General features: G+C 35.7%; 1 protein-coding gene across 1 annotated transcript in view; it reads left to right on the forward strand.

Annotated features, from left to right (window-relative positions):
* Positions 1 to 8,303: 8,303 nt before the first annotated feature.
* Positions 8,304 to 17,545, forward strand: part of LOC121321276 (roundabout homolog 2-like) — a 261,265-nt gene continuing 252,023 nt past the window's right edge. The window contains exon 1 of the mRNA XM_041260177.1: positions 8,304 to 8,994. Coding sequence (XP_041116111.1) covers positions 8,940 to 8,994 — 55 coding nt within the window. The 5' untranslated portion in view covers positions 8,304 to 8,939. The remainder of the gene's footprint in view (positions 8,995 to 17,545) is intronic.

Below are 17,545 nucleotides of genomic sequence, written 5' to 3' on the forward strand. Positions count from 1 at the left end.
CGTTTGATAGTGATGGACTACCGTGAGCTATAAACATGTTTAGACAGTGTATACAACGTTATAGCCATTCCCACATCAAGAAATATTACTGTTAATGTTCACAGCCCAGAGCCATTTGCATGAGCATTTTAAAAAAATATATGTGTGAAGTTAAGAAAGCGGGGCAGAAAATATATTTTCCAAAGTCATAATTCTTTAACTTCAGAAAGTTTTAATTCCAGCTGAATTCAAAATTGATGCATAACATACCAAAAATGTATAATAATCTTTGGATTAACAAAATGATTCACTAACATCAAAATCTATTAGGATGTGATTTATAGAGGCTGTGGGTGTGCAGCTGTACGTCCTTCTTGCCTAGTGGTCTTTGTTTCCAGTGTTTATTTTTGAGGAGCACACAAAATACTGCAATACAGCAATCGTCTTTTAGAGTGACGTTGTAATGTATTAATTGTGCAACAGGTTGGCAGTAAAGGCAGAGTTAGCTGCATCATATGACAAAATTAAATGTGTTTGTTGTTTTTGAGCAGCTTAAACACAGTCTGGCTTGAGTTTAACAAGGGCGGAGACATCTAAGCTGGTAAGCACACAACACAGAAACCTTACATCAAATTCAGAAAGACATGTAGGAAGCCCCCTGGGTCCTTATTGGTAAATTGTGCAAATAAGAAAATTAAAACAGAACTGTATTTGCAATACAGAATTTGTGAACTAGACTCTACATTAAGTTTAAATATAGATATGAATAATTACATTCAAATAATACACAAGGGTTCAATTTGTAAGTTAATAGATCTTGTTAATGGTCTTTCTTATTGTTGTCCTGAACACATCTGACCGGTATCTTATTAAGTGGTGAAACATGACAATTGTTCACAATCAACAAATGAAGAGCCTTGTTCATGCATACAATATGCCTGACTGTTTATGGAAACATTCTTTGTTTACACAATAAGCCTCACCAGCCTGAACATTACTGTGAATAATCGCATGCCTTAGTGCATTGTAAGGTGCATGTCTTATATATGTGTTGAAAATAGATGTTTGAAATCATAATTTATTCGTTATACCTTAATTTGAATCTTGAAAGTTTTTAAAAACACACACCCCTGTCTTCTGAGTTGCTTTCTTCACTGGATTCATAGAAGGCCTCCTTCAACAAATGAAATGGGGATACAGTAGTCGTCAATTTATGATTTCTTTTTTTTTTATTAGCATTTTAATTATACATGAATAAATAACTTTTAAAAGCCTGAAATTTCAGTTTCAAGATGTTGTGGATAAAGCTGTGATTTACCTTTTAAAGTAATGAGTCTGGCCCTGTGCATTGTTAGGAATCATTTTTTAATTGGCAAAATCTTGCTACTATCTCTTTTCTTGGGTATACATTTCTCATCCTGTCACATATTTCTTTTCCTTTTGAATCATCACTGATGACTAGACGGGCCAAAAACCAAAAAGTGTGTTGTAATTTGATTTAATACACATAAGTGTGCCAATCAGTTGACAGTAATTTTACATTGATTTATTTCACGTAATAAATCATCCTTTTGAAAATGTGTGATTATTGTGGTAGTTTTGTGTCATACCCAAAAGCGAGTAAAACAAAAAAAAAGAATGTGATTAATTGTGAGCTGATGATAGGGCATGTGTACTGTAGTCTTGAAATGGGCAAATATACTGTAATGTATCAAAAAGACCCTTGTCTGTAATCCCCTTTTGAAATTATTTGTACTTTTAAAATTTGACAAACTCAAAATATAAATGATTTTGTAAAAACTAATTGGGACACTACACCATATAATTGGGTGGCTCAATCATCTGCCAAAAGTTGACCAGAGTGGTTATTTTATTTTAGCCAATGAGCATTTGGATTTAGTAGCGCAGTCTCCTGTACAGCCTAATTAAAATGAAAACAGTGTAGGTACCATTCTAAACACCTTATAAATAACAAATATTATTTTTTAAATTAATTTAAAACTCTTAAGTCTCTCTTTTTTTTAATTTTTGAGTGTCCATGACCTCTCTGCAAAGATGGACTTCTTGTGTATTCTGTGATGTAAAACCAGGTCGTTTTAGTTGAGGAGTGTACTTATAATCTTTTCAAGTTGAGCTTCTTAACTAGAAGTTAAAATCCTGCATTGTGGACTCATTACAGACTAAAACTGAGATCCATATATAAAGACACATTATTTCTGCAGATTTTATTTATTTTTTAATATAAAAAAATAAGTATCCTTTCTTATTCATTGGTGTTAAGAGTATATTTGCACTATAAGAGTAGCATTTAAATAGTCTTAGCAGGTTGTAAAATGTAATTAAGCTGTAACAAAATTGCTTTATTGAACAGATAGGAAATTGGGTTATAAGCCTTTACTCTCATGGAAGAATCTTCATGTTACACTATTATTGCTGGTGAGGTATTAATATAGGTCTGAGTCAATATTAATATATTTTGTAATTAAAATAAATCCCCTTCTAGCCCTTTAAGATTACCTAAGAAAAGTAAACAGCAACTGAGGCAGGAGTAGAATGAATATTTGTTTCAGGATAATCAGATATGTTTATGTCTGAGTGGGACATTATTTCACACTACCAACCTATAAATGTAACTCTCCTATGAAACATACTTTTCAGACTCTGACCCATATGTTACAAAAAATAATAGCTGGGTCAACGTGTTTAACTAGGGGTAACCTAGTATCTCTAAATTCTGGGTACAGGGACCTCTGGAGCTTCCACTGTCCCCAGAACCTCTCGATAGTATTACTCCCTGGTAATACACACTGAACTAGTCATTATTCTGTTTATACAGGGCTCCCTCATATTTAAGGATTTGACAATTAACAAACTGTGTGATTTCATGCTACTTCATTGTATAAAAACCCATCACTAATTCATTACCTTCAATAATGTATACTATTGTGATGTATAAGTCAGAAAGCAAAATAAAGAAATGTCACAGTATAGATAATTATATTTTCTTTGTCCCCTAAATTACAGAACAATACTGGATTATGCACATTGTGCATTGTCCTTCACAATCTTTAACGATGTGGATACACTGGATCCATCTTTATTCTTCCCGCTTGGATATTGTTCTAGTGGTAGTGTTCTGTAACCTGTGCTTTTCTAGTTTGAATGAACATGTTGGCCAAAGCAGCCACTGCATTGAGGAACAAGCTGGTTGCATGGATACCCACTAACCTGCCCCTTGTGAAGTCCTATGATTTTGCTGAATGGTTGCACTCAAATCCACATTGGTCTTGTGAACACATACATTTGTATGCATTGTGTAGTAGTCGATTTTGAAATTGTACATTGCCTCATCATGTGCATTATTTATTCCCTAAAAGTTCCCAATAAAGTGAACAGAACCTGTCTGTACAAAGACCATTTCACTCAATTATGCATTATAAGAGTTTTAGAAAAACAACACATATGACAAATTTGTCATTACTGCAAACTGTAGCAAGTCAAAGTAAATAAAAGAAAACTAATCATTGAATACCAACATACTGTTCATCAGAACAATATAATACATTACAGCTAGCTTGGGTATTGTGCTTCCTTTACATAGTGAATGCACGTGGAAAGAGACTAAAATTACATACATTAAGGCAGCAAGGATTTTAGCCCATAGAAACATCAAGTCTTGTTTTGGCTATTGTGATTTAGCCAGTGGCTCTTGTGGGTAATAAGTGGGTTGCCACCTGAACAAACTAGGTATTCTTTAGTGGTTACTGTATAACTTGGGTATTAAAAATCGACATTTCACTGTATATTTTAGCATTATACTCATTGAGACTGCACAATCAAGTCTGTATTAATGACTAATATAGAAGTTCCAAAGAATAACCTGTCTGTAGTGACCACTGAAGCAAATATTATGAAATAAAATATAATACTGTAAATAGGATATATATATATATAATATATATATATATATATATATATATATATATATATATATATATATATATATATATATATATATATATATATATAATATATATATATATTATACTGTTGTAGGACAAATATGCTCTCGGATAAGAGAGGACTATAAGGAGACCAAGCGACTTACTTACATTATTAAAAACCCGTGACAACACTCTGGTGTGGGTTATTACCCCCCCGAACAATAATGTTGCACTTTTACCCTGAAGGTGATGGCTATTCAACTGAGCACATTTTGAAGTTTTAACAATATATTCATGATGACGAGGCTGTCTAAAACAAAAACTGGAGAACTAACTAAACTCTTAACGAAAATCCATTACTATAAACTGGACGGCTACACCGTTTACCGATAAAACCACACAGGTCTCTTCCCAGGCTTCCTAACCATGGGATCACACAGATAGCCTCAAACAAGCTTCATGGCCTGTTTAAGTACCTGCCTGTCTATCACAGGCAGGTGACGTTCATTATCTTGAGCCAGAGAAACCTCTTCCAGGCTCAGTCCCATGGCATTCTGGGGGATGTAGTCCTTTTCCCCCTCCAGGACTACATATTTCTCTCCTTTTCCCCCTAGTCTGCCACATTTCCACCCCTTGTGCATAGCACACTGACCATTCCAAAGCCACTTCCCCCTCCACCTTTAAAATTCCATGACTGTCCCTCAAGTCCAACACTGTTCTCTTTCACCCTTTGTGTCGATCTATCTTCTACCAACTTCAGAAAGGGACCATGAACCGGTGACAAGGGACCCAAACAGGGTGACCGGGGCGACAGACGTGCAGGCCGGTAACATGGTGGGTGCAAAATATAATAAAATGATAATACATCAAGCGTAAGCGTAAAACCTCCATATTATAATGAGATTCTTACATTTGCATATGTAAGAAGTTTGAAATGAATAGTCATAACTAAACTACCGCAGCAGGGATGAAAGTTACAGGAGTGAAAATGACTTTAATATATCGCAGGTAGATCTACAAAGTCACGAAAGCCTACAAAAAGTCAAGATATGAAAGAAAACTCATTGATACATAGAGCCCTATATATTTTCATAAATGTTTTTATATTATTGTATATAGCCCAAGACCGACCATGCGATTGCTTTTGTGCTATTTAAAATATGGCTTATTCACCTCATAAATCTGAATCTTGATTTAGATGTGAAGTATCCCATTTAAGTTTGCCCATCAGAACAGAACAAAACAGAACAGAAGACAAGAACATCAAGATGTATTTAGAAGCATACCAGTGGGTATGTGCATCAGCTTTGTTTCCATTTGGGTTGTTAACATGCTTTAGCTTGTTTTAAACACTTGGATGCAACAGAAGGTAATAGTTTCAGTCTTTGAGGTAACTCACATCTGTTTTGAAGGCAAAACCACAGTCTGACGGATTCATGCATTTGTAGTTTATTTTTTAAAGTTTGATCACAAATGTCTTTAAGAAGTTCAAAACTAATGTTCGGGAGGAGAGTCAGACACCAATCTCCGCGTCAACAAATTGAATCATTCAATTTACACATTAGCTAATTAATCTTCACACACCTCTCAGTTGCGTTTCAATTTCATCATAACCCACCACCTCCCCATCTCCACCTTTATTAAAAACAATTTCTAGGTTTTCTCAATGTGGGTCTCCGCCTCGTCCTGTCGGCCAGGCAGTGAGCCCTCAAACCAAGTTAGGTTTGATGCCAAATTAATGTGTACATACAACATAGTGTACTTCTCTGTAAAATCACATACTCTGCATTCTCCACAATAAATATTTGTCTAAAACATTTTGTGATTGTTGTTTGTATGAGCTACTGAAAAAAGGTTACAACACTGTAAACTGAGGAACCATGCAAACCTGGAGCTGGTTCAGTATGCTGAGATGGTGTGAATAATGCCCTTGTGATGTCTTTTCCACCTTGGAGCAGCGTGTGATGGTGCAGCTTGAGTTTTTAGCCTCCTATAGAAGCCAGTAGGGTATATCAGTAGCATTCAGAGATGGTCCAGTAAGACTCATTCTTTCCACAGATGTGTGTGAATCTGGGAGATTACCAGCCCATCATCTCAACACCTGTACAAGTCAGACTCATATTGTAGTGTAGAAGTTTAAATATACTATGTAATTGAACAGTAAACAGATCACAGAGAGCTGGGTTCTACACTCAATATATGAGCCAATCTGTCAGATCCCGTTACTGCAGTATACAGAAATTAGAACTGGGAAATACTCTGTTCAGATAAAGAAAACTATGCAAAACACATTAACTGTATTTTGTTAAACAACAAAATATAGCAATCTCTCTCTCTCTCTCTCTCTCTCTCTCTCTCTCTCTCTCTCTCTCTCTCTCTCTCTCTCTCTATCTATATCTCTATATATATATATATATATATATATATATATATATAATATGTGTGTGTGTGTGTGTGTGTGTGTGTGTGTGTGTGTGTGTGTGTGTGTGTGTGTGTGTGTGTGATTTACATTCATAATTACACATAATCAAATAAGTCCACACAATTACATGTGGCTGGACTGGTAACTATTATACTGTGCCCACTATTTAAATAATGTGTGTTGAAACAATTAACAATCACATTTTCAACATGCATTTCTTACAGTGTGAATAGGGTGTGATAGAAGAAGGCTATGGATAACTGTGACAGGTGTCAGTCAATGTGCACAATAGTCAAAATGCTAAATGCATGTAGATCAAGATACCATGACTGCAGCCTATTTAAGGCTGTTCTGCTTCATAGACACCAACATTCAAGTTTTCTTATTTAAAAATAAATAAATAAATAAATTACAAACAAAACAGTAATATGAACTAGTGGAAATAATGTTTATTCTACAGCTACACATAATTGATGCTTTTTATTTGAAATTGGATAGGGAATGTATTATCCAGTAGAGGGAGCCAAACGTTCAGTGTGAAACTGTAAACACAGCTGGCAAGTATAGTAATGTTGATTCCTGCCACACACGGACATCGACTCGTCACCAGCTCAGACATCAAATAGCTTCCAGCAGTACTGTGATCTTCAGACACATGCATATCGACAACACTTGCTCTATAGCAATGTCCAGTGTCTCCTTTCCACCTCAACAAGATAATACGTTGCACTTATTTTATATTCGCTAATGGATGTAGGCGATATTACAACAAGCCTATAGTAATTACAAGAATAATAACCATAATGATGATGATGACTATTATTCAGCCTGCATCCTTGAAAGAATAGCCTCAAACATTCATTGACAGATTAATACATTCCACGACGTCTCTCGTTCACATTCCCTTTTTTTCATATATCCTGTTCTGTGCTCTGTAAATTCATTTTGTCCATGTTGGATGTGGGAATTGTAGAGTAGGGGTTTTATAGCCAAACCTAGAACATGCATTTTTCTTTCTACTTTTGATCAATGTTAGCAATCTTTTTTTTTTTTTTTTTTTTTTTTTTTTTTTTCCCCCCAGCCTGTATGTTTAATGGGGTTTAATGGTGCAGTCATTCCATGGATGTCATTTCCTCATCACACAGGGTGGACAGAATGATCAAATATTAATAAGAGGAGTGACGCAATTCTGATCTTTTTAATCAAGTCCATTACATTAGAAATGTCAAATTAAGTATAAGTGTTTTAATACAGTGCGCGACCTGTCTTCATGTGTCTTCATGCGTTCAGTTGTTGTTATTATTATTATTATTATTATTATTATTATTATTATTATTATTATTTTACAATATTAGAGTTGTCCAAAAAAGCAACACTGCATTTAATCACAACAAATGGCAATATATCATCACATGTTGCTAAAAGACAAAAGTGAATTAGATAAATGCACAGTAAATACCTCTCCCCCCTGCATCGGCATGATTTACATACCAGTAACAAAACAAGGTAACCGAACTTTAGTTTTGTTAACAGTTGTTCTGGTTTTTGGAAGTAAAAAGAAAACAAGAAAAAAAAAAAAAAAAACGAAAAAAAAAAACGGCATTGTTAAACTTTAAACTGTCCAGCCACATGTTATTGTTGGTGAGAGCACTGTAAGAAGATAACATTATGGCATGTCTTAAATGGACTGTTTTCTCGGCTACCGTTTACATTATTTCAGTATAAGGACCACACTAGTTGGATCATGTCCTCATTTCCCTCCGCCACGAGGAAGTCTGTTACTGATCAACACAGATCCCTTTGCTTCTCCTTTAGCTTTGTATATGGTATAGTCCACACCCCCTGGCCGCCTCCCTCTCTCGTTCTCTGTCTGTCTCTCGGCTTCTTTCTCTCCTCCCCCTTCAAGTTAATTTTTGGTTGGTGTGTCATTTGAAGCTCCAGCCCAGCATGAACACACATTGGCAGTGGTAGTGTTAGTGTTTCAAAGAGGGAGAGAGGATAGCAGAGCTCTCTGCTAAACTAACTACATCCACTCACCACTGACTGTATATTTACAGTACTTAAGCACCCTGGATCAACATCCCTTCAACAGCTTTTCATAGTGGGTGGAAAACAAATTATCTTCACAAACGTTCTGAATCAGTGAATAATATTCTAATCAGTGTATTTTGTATTAAAAAGCTGAGACACTGGATATGCTTACCACTTGGACAAAAGTACTAGATTGTGAGAACACTTTGGGAATAAATCGGGAAGGCATTTAAAAAGAATAAACTGTCATTCTGAAATGTGTTGTATCTGACGGATCTACTTTGGGATTGCAGTGGATTTTCTCAAAAGAAAGGAAACTTGAAAAGATGCTGGGCTGAGGATGCAGTCTCTTCTTTCAATACGTGGAAACAGGGCTGGAGTTTTCTTGTCCATCCATAGGGATGTATTACTATAACTAGTGCCCTTTAAAATACTATGAATCTATTTTGCGCGCCTGCTTTCAGATTGGATTCATTCAGACATTAAGAACTGTATAAAAAACGAAAACGGTTCCCTTTTTAATTAACATAATAATTTATCCAGGATTGTTTTAATATGATAGAATGGGTCTGCTACTAGCCATTCTTGTTTCTGGATTACTTTTTTTTCAAGTGAACGGTAAGTTGAGGAAGACATTCCGTTTCATCTCGTTTTTGTACAATGGCATGTGGGTTGGATTGTTCTAAATGGTTTGCAGATTGTTTCTGATGTTTCATTTTTAAAGAAATATAATTACGTTGCCAATAAGAAACAAACGTGATTTTTTTTTTTTTTTTTTTTTTTAACCAGATGGGGAGTGCTGTATATAAGCTTCCCTTTGTAGTTCTCAGTTTCAATTCATAGACAGTACTTTGGTTTTGAAACAGGGTCAAACAATTCACTGTCAGAGCAAGTTCTAACACTGTGTCCTAACACGTTGACTCAGCTACGACAAAGTGAGGGTAAAATGTACAGATCTGAGACACACATTTGACTTGCCTGAGCTGCAGTATTGACTTTGCCAGTTCAAATGAGTGCCTCACCGAAAGTTAGTCGTATTAACTGCAGCGCTAAAGCCAGCCTTTGCATCACAGTTCGAGTGCAGACGTGCTAATCGTCTGAATGTGAAGCAATAGCTGCATGTATACAGTACAGAATGTTTAACGATGACTTTCATTGGATGTTTATTTTGAGTCTTGCAAATCGACACTACGGGAATTCTGGTTTTATTAGTTCCAGAGCCTCTATAATAAGGATTACAGGTTACAGTGGATCACTCATAAAAATTAAATAAAAACGCATGTTGTGTTACTAGGCCAACACATTCCATGATCAAAATGTATACATATATCTGACAAGTACCATCACAGAATAATCATGTTTCTGATGTGTTTCCTGCACATCAGGGAGTGCCAGAGGCGCATCTCAGACGCCAAGTAACATTGCGGTTTATCACGATAATGCTGTCCTCATTGCTCTGTGAAGCAACAAACCAGTAGTACACTCAGTGTTACTTTCAGAAATGTTACACCCGGAGTGAGATTAAAAAGACGGATCAAGCGCGAAATGAACCACGCCTATTTAAACTTTCTACCCTTAAACACCGCACCTTGACTTTCATATTAATTAAACTTTGTTACATCATGTGTATCGTTATTAAAGTTGTTTTCTATAAACAGTGTATGTGCACTATACAGATTACCACACCCCCAAATCCTAGAAAATACCGTAAATATCAGACGCAGAGCCCGGTTGCAATGCGCATTTGATTAAACGTGTTTGCGCGCATAAACCTCGCTTACTGTAATTAATTCTAAAATTAAAGCCATATGTTTATATCACCTTTATGTCACAATGTTGTGCTTTTGACTTTTATCAACAAAAGGCATACTCATTATTTTGCCAATGCATCCTAACAGGATTGCATAAAAACCTTTGTTAATAACCACAAAAGCTAAGCACGGATGCACGGTGTTGTTGAGATGAATACATTTGAGGTGCTCAGTGAAACCGACAGAGCGCAACAGAGAAAGCTCTGTGTTACAGAATGTTATTAATGTACAGGGATGTTTTGAGATGTATGAAACAAATGCAATTAGCCAGCGCACTGCAATGACAGGAACTAGAGATAATTTATCCTGATTGTCCAGGGAAAACATAATTTGAGGTTCATATTTAATATCCTGTTGTAGTTTAAATGGTCAACCATGGCGGATTATGTTATCTGTCTAACCAATGCATAGTAACATGAAATTTGTGTTATTACCTGTAATACCGCAAATAAAGTATCAATTTGACGCTGGTGGTTTATGACTGCTTAGTTATGACAGTAACATACATTTAGGTGGATACTATCCATATATTCTTCAGTGATAGTTAGTACTTAATTACATCACTATTAAGCTTAATTTGCCACTTAACTAATGGAACCAGACAAATCCACCAATACTTAGTAACAGTTTATTTTGTGATCAAGAAAATGTTGTTATTCAAATTACTTTATTTGTTTTTGTAATCTGCCTGAAATAAGAAGGACGCTATTAGAATGTGTAATCACCTGTCAAGCAAGAATTTTAGTCTCCACTATAGGGAATTTTACAGTTGTTCATATTGCATGATATTGATCTAAGACTACTTCTGATTAAAATACTGTACTTTGCCATTAATAAGGTCAGTGTACAATGTAATGTAATTTATATTGTAGTGTGCACGGGGGAAGGCAGCAGCAGGGCTGGTAGGTGACGTAATCATGTGCAAAGACATAAGCCTGATATACGCTCTTTGCAAAGGAGCCGTCTCTTTTCTACAGCGGTATCGGCGCTATGCTTCAATGCAAGATGTCCTGGGTTCACACCCGCCCTCCGCTGTGTGTCAATTGCTTCGCCCTGTGTGAGGAGCCTGCCTGCAGGAACCAAGATTGCTACAATATTAATAAACAGTTTGAGGAAATGTGATTGTTATAAAGTATAGTAAATCAACTTCTGGTTTACTAAATACCTAAAAAGACTTACCATTAAGTCTGCTCATTCTATTTGGTGACAAATAAATAAATAAAAAACAGGCTCTTTAGAAAAGACAATTTCTTGTCAATTTGGACATATTTTTGAATTTTAAAAAATCTGTATGTAAACATATTAAATGTAACTATAACATTATTTGTCATATAGTAAATAAAAGTAACTCAGTAGCTCACTAATAACATCATCATTCTGCATACTGTGAAAAAAAAATGTCTACTACAAGACAGCTTTAATGCTGTGAAAGATAGTGCAGCTTTGTGTTCTACTTTGCATGCCAGAACTACTTTTACTGCTGTGAAAATGTCAGGAGTTAAGAGTCAGTTATGAGAAGCATCTTAATCACGACTCACCCAGCAATCACAGATCTCCAGAGCTATCATTGAGAGCTATTTTCTAGTGCTCAAGACTCCTAAATACACACTCTGTTACCTGAATTGGGCAATGGCTATTAGCAGGGTCCTTTATAAAGTTCACAGCAAAAGAAGATTACATAACTGTCAAGTGCTCTTGGGTATTCTGTGAAGGATATTGTTAATTTCCGGTTGAAAAAAACAGGTTGCTGCGAGTTATGTGTTTGGTAAATACAGACCATTATAAAAAATATTTAAGCGTAAGCAGAAGAGATGTACTATAAAGCAAGGATAAACTTGGAAACGAATATGCGCCATTGTTTTGGAGTACAATTAAGTTGTCCCATACAGTTTTATTTGTTCTGGTACGTTTTGTTACTTTTAAAACATACATTAAAAATATCATCACAATATTCAGTCTCCTTTGGAATAATATAACAAACTAGATTGGCAATCGGGATGCAAGAGGGTGGGTGTTGTGTCACAACAAATTCAACTTATTTTTTAAAGTATTTTAAAAAAATTAAATTAAACTGATCTGTTTTATGAAAATAAGTAGAATGCACAGAAGGCTTAATTATGTCAGACGAAGTAGAGACACCACAGAATTATATTTGTGGTGCAAAATTTAACATAATTTGTATATTATGCAGCTTTAAGTGTATTAATTGGTTAAAAAAAATGTATTCTGACGTCTGTACTTTCAGTTCTTTTTAAAAAAATAAAAAATAAAACAAAATCTGGGCCTGTATTCACTGATAAAACTTGCCCACATTTCTCTGCTGTGTAAAAAATCGTGCTCCTTTTCACTGTCAAACTATGGTTGCTAGGCAAAGTAAAAACCATTGAGGTAGAGAAGGGGAAAAACACAGTGTGAGCTATGAATCATGGTCCGAATCAAATCTGACCATTTTGTTCTAACATCCCCCCAAATACTTTTGTTTTTCCTAATGCTGTGCCTTTGAAAGATCTTCTGTAGGCCTTTGAGATGGGAGGGGCTGCTGCTAAGAGTCCACTTAAAAGACAAAAAGGTTTTAAGCTGTATTCATGGGGCCACATTAGCAACAATGCCTAGCTCAATGAATAGTATCAGTCAGCAGCATTTAAAATGTAATGATTAATACCGTCAGGTTTTCATAGGGGTGAAGGCAGGCGGAAGAGTCTTCCTTCTTCTAGCTTTAAGTTTGCTAAGCATCCCTGACCAAACTTTTTGGGAAACTTGAGTGTTTTTTTCTTATACCGACCCTTAGATGCAGTCTGCATTAAATACCTAGCTTAAATAAAGAAGCAGTTATAATGCCCTAATAATAACACACATTTTAAAAAGGCAGATTTATCAAATCTGTATAGTTTTCTGTGTTTATATTACTTCAGGAGAAGAAGAAATATCTGTCTGGGTTGGGAAGCTGTTTTCAGCTTCTGGGTTTATAGATCTAGCTGTTCTAATTAAAATAGTCCTACGACTATTTTAATGGAAATAAGTAATTCCTACTCAGTTTGTGCAGCTGCATGAAGAGTTGAGTTTAGAGTTTGTTTGAACTAAAGGGGAATATCTCAATTCTAGGATTAGCTTAATGGAAATGTAGTGCTATTGACCTGGTATTCGTAGAAGAGCTTAGGAAAATTCTGCTCAAGTGTTTTAGCTGGATATAGTTGCCCACTGACAGCTACATTGTTAGCCTAAAATAATTCAGGTTTTTGATAGTTCTCAGAATGCAGTTGTTAAACATTTCCCAATTAAGGGGTATCATTTGTGCTTAAAACACATTGGTTAGTCTTTTGGCTTTGTTTCATTATTGGCAGCCACCACAAAGCAGTTTACTAAAGTGATGATTTTTATTTGTATAGAATAAAGTAGAACTTGAAAAGATTTTGAAGTTGAAAAAGAGGAAGTGTCCATTTCTGTGCTATGCAATGCAAGGCAGCTGCTGCTGGCAGGCTTTAATATAACTAATGTCATCGTTTAAATTGCTCAGGATTAAACTGTGAAATGTGAAGCCTTTCTCTCTGCAACTGTAGTAATCAGGCACCTAGAGCTGTCCCTACACCCCTATTCAAGCTGTAGAGTCAGCCCTGCTGGGGGATAAAGTTTCACTTTCAGCTATGCAGAGAAATCTGCCGCTGACCTCTTAGACAATGATATGGGCAATTGAGTACCATAATGTGGTTTGGCAAACTGATATCAACAGTGAAGATAGTTACCTGAACTTTACCAGAGCTACTGCATATTATTTTAAGTTTGTTAACTTTTAGGACAATGGCAATAGGAATTACTAGTCTAAATGTGTAATTTGTAGTATTTTTCAATAAAAAAGAAGAAGGTTTCAATGGGAGAGGAAGTGTATGTTCTTACAGCTAAAATACAGTAAACTGGTGAATTCACAACTTTTTTTCCTGTTACTCAGCATTGTCAGAAAAACAGTGAGTGAGTTAGAATTATCATGATGAAAACTTGATGCCATGTTTCTGGTACCAAATGAGAGAGACCAGACATTTGTTTTTTTGTGTTATGTGCTCCAAAACTATAAACAGCAAAAATAGAAAGGATGCATTATCTCAGTTCAACTTTATTTGATCTTGATATTTACATAATCAGGTTAATGTGATAAAACTGATTCCCTTTCACGGGGGCTAATTAGTGTTAAAGCAAAATCACGTAGTGCAATTTGTGTAGGCTAGATTGAATTAAGCCAGTTTCACACTGGCATGCTCTACCCGCAAATAAACAATGCACATATCAATGTCCCGGAAGCAGCTTGATTCAGACGCTTCCATCCAAGCTTCTCTGGATTGTACCGTCGGCCCAAATGCTGATTAGAGCAAATATTTCTTCATCCCTGCTGCAATCTGGCTCAGGTTTGTCTCAAAATCAACACAAATATTTCTAAACAGAATAAACAGAAATGTTCCTTGCAGAAGTGAAACCTTCACGCAGGCGTGCCTGTTTGTTATTTTGTCGGTTTACGAACGGCTGTCATGTATTTTGTCCTTCTCAACCCGAGTCAAAGCATGTCGACCCATATCCTGAGGTGAGCCGCTGCAACCTGGGTCAACCCAAGTACGACCCAGGTACGTGGTTTCACACTATGTGGGATTGTGACCCGGGTAGCCAGAACCCGAGTCGTGACCCAGTTAGGAGTGCCAGTGTGAAAGAGGCTTTAGAATGGGGAGGATTACAGTAGTCTTTTAACAACTGTTACTTTCCTTGTCATCATGTCCTAACACCATTTCATACAACAACAAATTATGAAACATGTTTGTCAATACATTACTTGCTTCTTATGCTTTTTATTATTTTTTAAACTAGAAAATGTAGTGCAGACTCGTTAAGAAAAGTAATTTGTTGAGAACAGCAACACACCTCAGAAGATTGCAGCTGATAATGTTAAAAAGAGCATGAAATGAGCTTTCATTTAGTAAATAACAGCTTTCAGGATAAAATATGCTGCTTACTTCAAAGATTCCTGTCTATCTGTGTAACCATACCCCTATTTCATGATCAGAGAAAGGAAGGAGGGAACATGCTGAAAGTAAAGAAGTGTAGGCCTGTATGCGAGGTGATGTAAATTTCACATACAGAGGTAACTAACCATAAAGGACCACAGCGACTGGGTCCTCTTTGTCTGAACAAAAGGTTTCACAGTGCAGCTTGTATTTGTATCTGCTGCATTTCATATGAAAACCACAAAATACCTTTCTGCTACCACTACAATAATACATAGATCTTACACATGAATGTCTTTTTGTTTCTAGAGATCTATCATCCTTTTTAACAGGTGGTGTTGTTAAAACAATCTTCAAGTTGTGGAGCATTTGTTGTTTTAGGCACAATTCTTACAAACACTATTATAGGAAAATGGCATAATAATACAATAGAGAATTATTAGTGCTTTATATTTCTTCTAGAATAACAGCAAGACAAGCTGAACCTAATTCCACTTTTACATAAAATATGTCTTGTTCTACAGGTTTTATATTGCCAATTAATGTCAACAAAAGAAATCAACACCTGCCTTTATGACTGCCTGTATTTTGTTCATTTAAGTATAGAAATTCCCCAAGGCTTATATACAGCATGTTTAAAGCAGAGCATTTGAAGAAAAGATGAATAGGGCATTGGGGTGAAACATTAGTCTACAATTACGTTACCATTATTGTCATATAAAATACAATGTACTGCCATTACTATCAAATACTAGTTAAACTAGAATCATGGATTCTGGTATCTGCATCCCTTACCTTAAATGAAAACTATTGTAGGAACATACATGAAATCCTCATAATCACATGATAAGTGCACAGTAAGTGAGATTATAGTCAAATGCAAGTCAAACATATGTAGGAGGCTAGGATTGAAGAAAAGAACACAAGTTTGGTGAAGTTTGTTGTTATTTTTTTTTTAAATTCTGTGACATCTACCCTTTGATCTTTTCATTGATAAATTCCATGAATCTTTGAATTGAAAGTGGCTGTGAGGCTTTGAAGAGAAAGGGAGTGCAGGGCAGATATATTGTTGATCCACTGTCCAAATCCACTGTTTATTCTACAAATCTACAAAACTGTTGATCACACAAAGAATGGGACTCTAAATAAAAAAATCCATAAGTGAATGCATTATTATAATTATTTACCATGTGCATGCGTGATTGGACCGTCAGCTGGATTTATGTTTTTGGTTCATTGAATAAACTTGATGAACCACCAAAAGCACAGAAGCATGTCTTAGTAAAGTATGGCTCAAGTGACCCACAGTCAGAAAAAGATACACAGGCCAAGTTTATAATTACAATGTCTTCATTGTAGTAGCAAGACACATTATTTTTTCACCTGCTTGAGTTGATCCAAAAAAAAAAAGCATGGCCAAACCAGGCAGCGCTGTGAAACGGTGGGGCCTGAAATATTCGGTCTTGGCCTTGAAAGGGTTAATATGACCTAATTTATGAAAAAAGTATGTTTCAAATCAATAAAATAAAAAGAAAACAACAGCATTGGTTAATTTAAAATGATATAATTTGCAGCATGAACTAAGAACCCCTTAATGAAAAATACAATCATTGATAATGACAAACTTCAGTTTTTTACATCATCCAAACAGTGGTCTACATGTACGTTTTATTTTGTAGGTTGCACAATGACTGTCGTGGGTCTGCAGATTTTAATGTGAATTTGTGGGTCTGACCTGCGAAATACTGGTCACTTGTGTGGTCTGGGTTGAGATTAACATTTTGGGTTTGAGCACTTTGAATGCTTGTGCCTCTGTCATGTGTTTTGATTGGCTGTCTCTTGGCAACATTCAGGTAGCAGGGTGTAATCCCGAACCTGATAAACAGAGGCAGACAAAATAAGGCCTGCCAGCTTTGATGTGAATCTTAGCAGCTGTCATTTTGTTCTTGAGGGTTTTTATTTGACAGACCACTGTGGGAAGAAACAAACAAAGCCTATTTTTTCTCTCTTGAATTGAATTGTATGTAAGCTATTTTGAACTGCATGTGGGTAGAGGACAAAAAAAACATTTCTTAGACTACCTTGGAAAAACCCGAAAAAGCAGATGCTTAATTATTTTTTTTTATCTCCGTTGTTCACCTGCAGGTTTCTAGTGAAAGATGTAAAAAACAAAATGTACATCAAATTACATTTCCCGTCTTGGAAATGAACCCCCAACCTTCCAATAAATACACTACTTTACTCTAGTTTCAGTAAATTTAAGCATTGTATGCAAATCCATATTGTTTTGATAGCAGGCCTACACATGCCATCTTTGGTCTATATTTTAGGGGCATTATTACAATCTGACTCAAGCCACAAGTAAAATGAGTTTGA

The sequence above is a fragment of the Polyodon spathula genome, chromosome 9, assembly GCF_017654505.1.
Source record: "Polyodon spathula isolate WHYD16114869_AA chromosome 9, ASM1765450v1, whole genome shotgun sequence".
Taxonomy (NCBI): Eukaryota; Metazoa; Chordata; class Actinopteri; order Acipenseriformes; family Polyodontidae; genus Polyodon; species Polyodon spathula.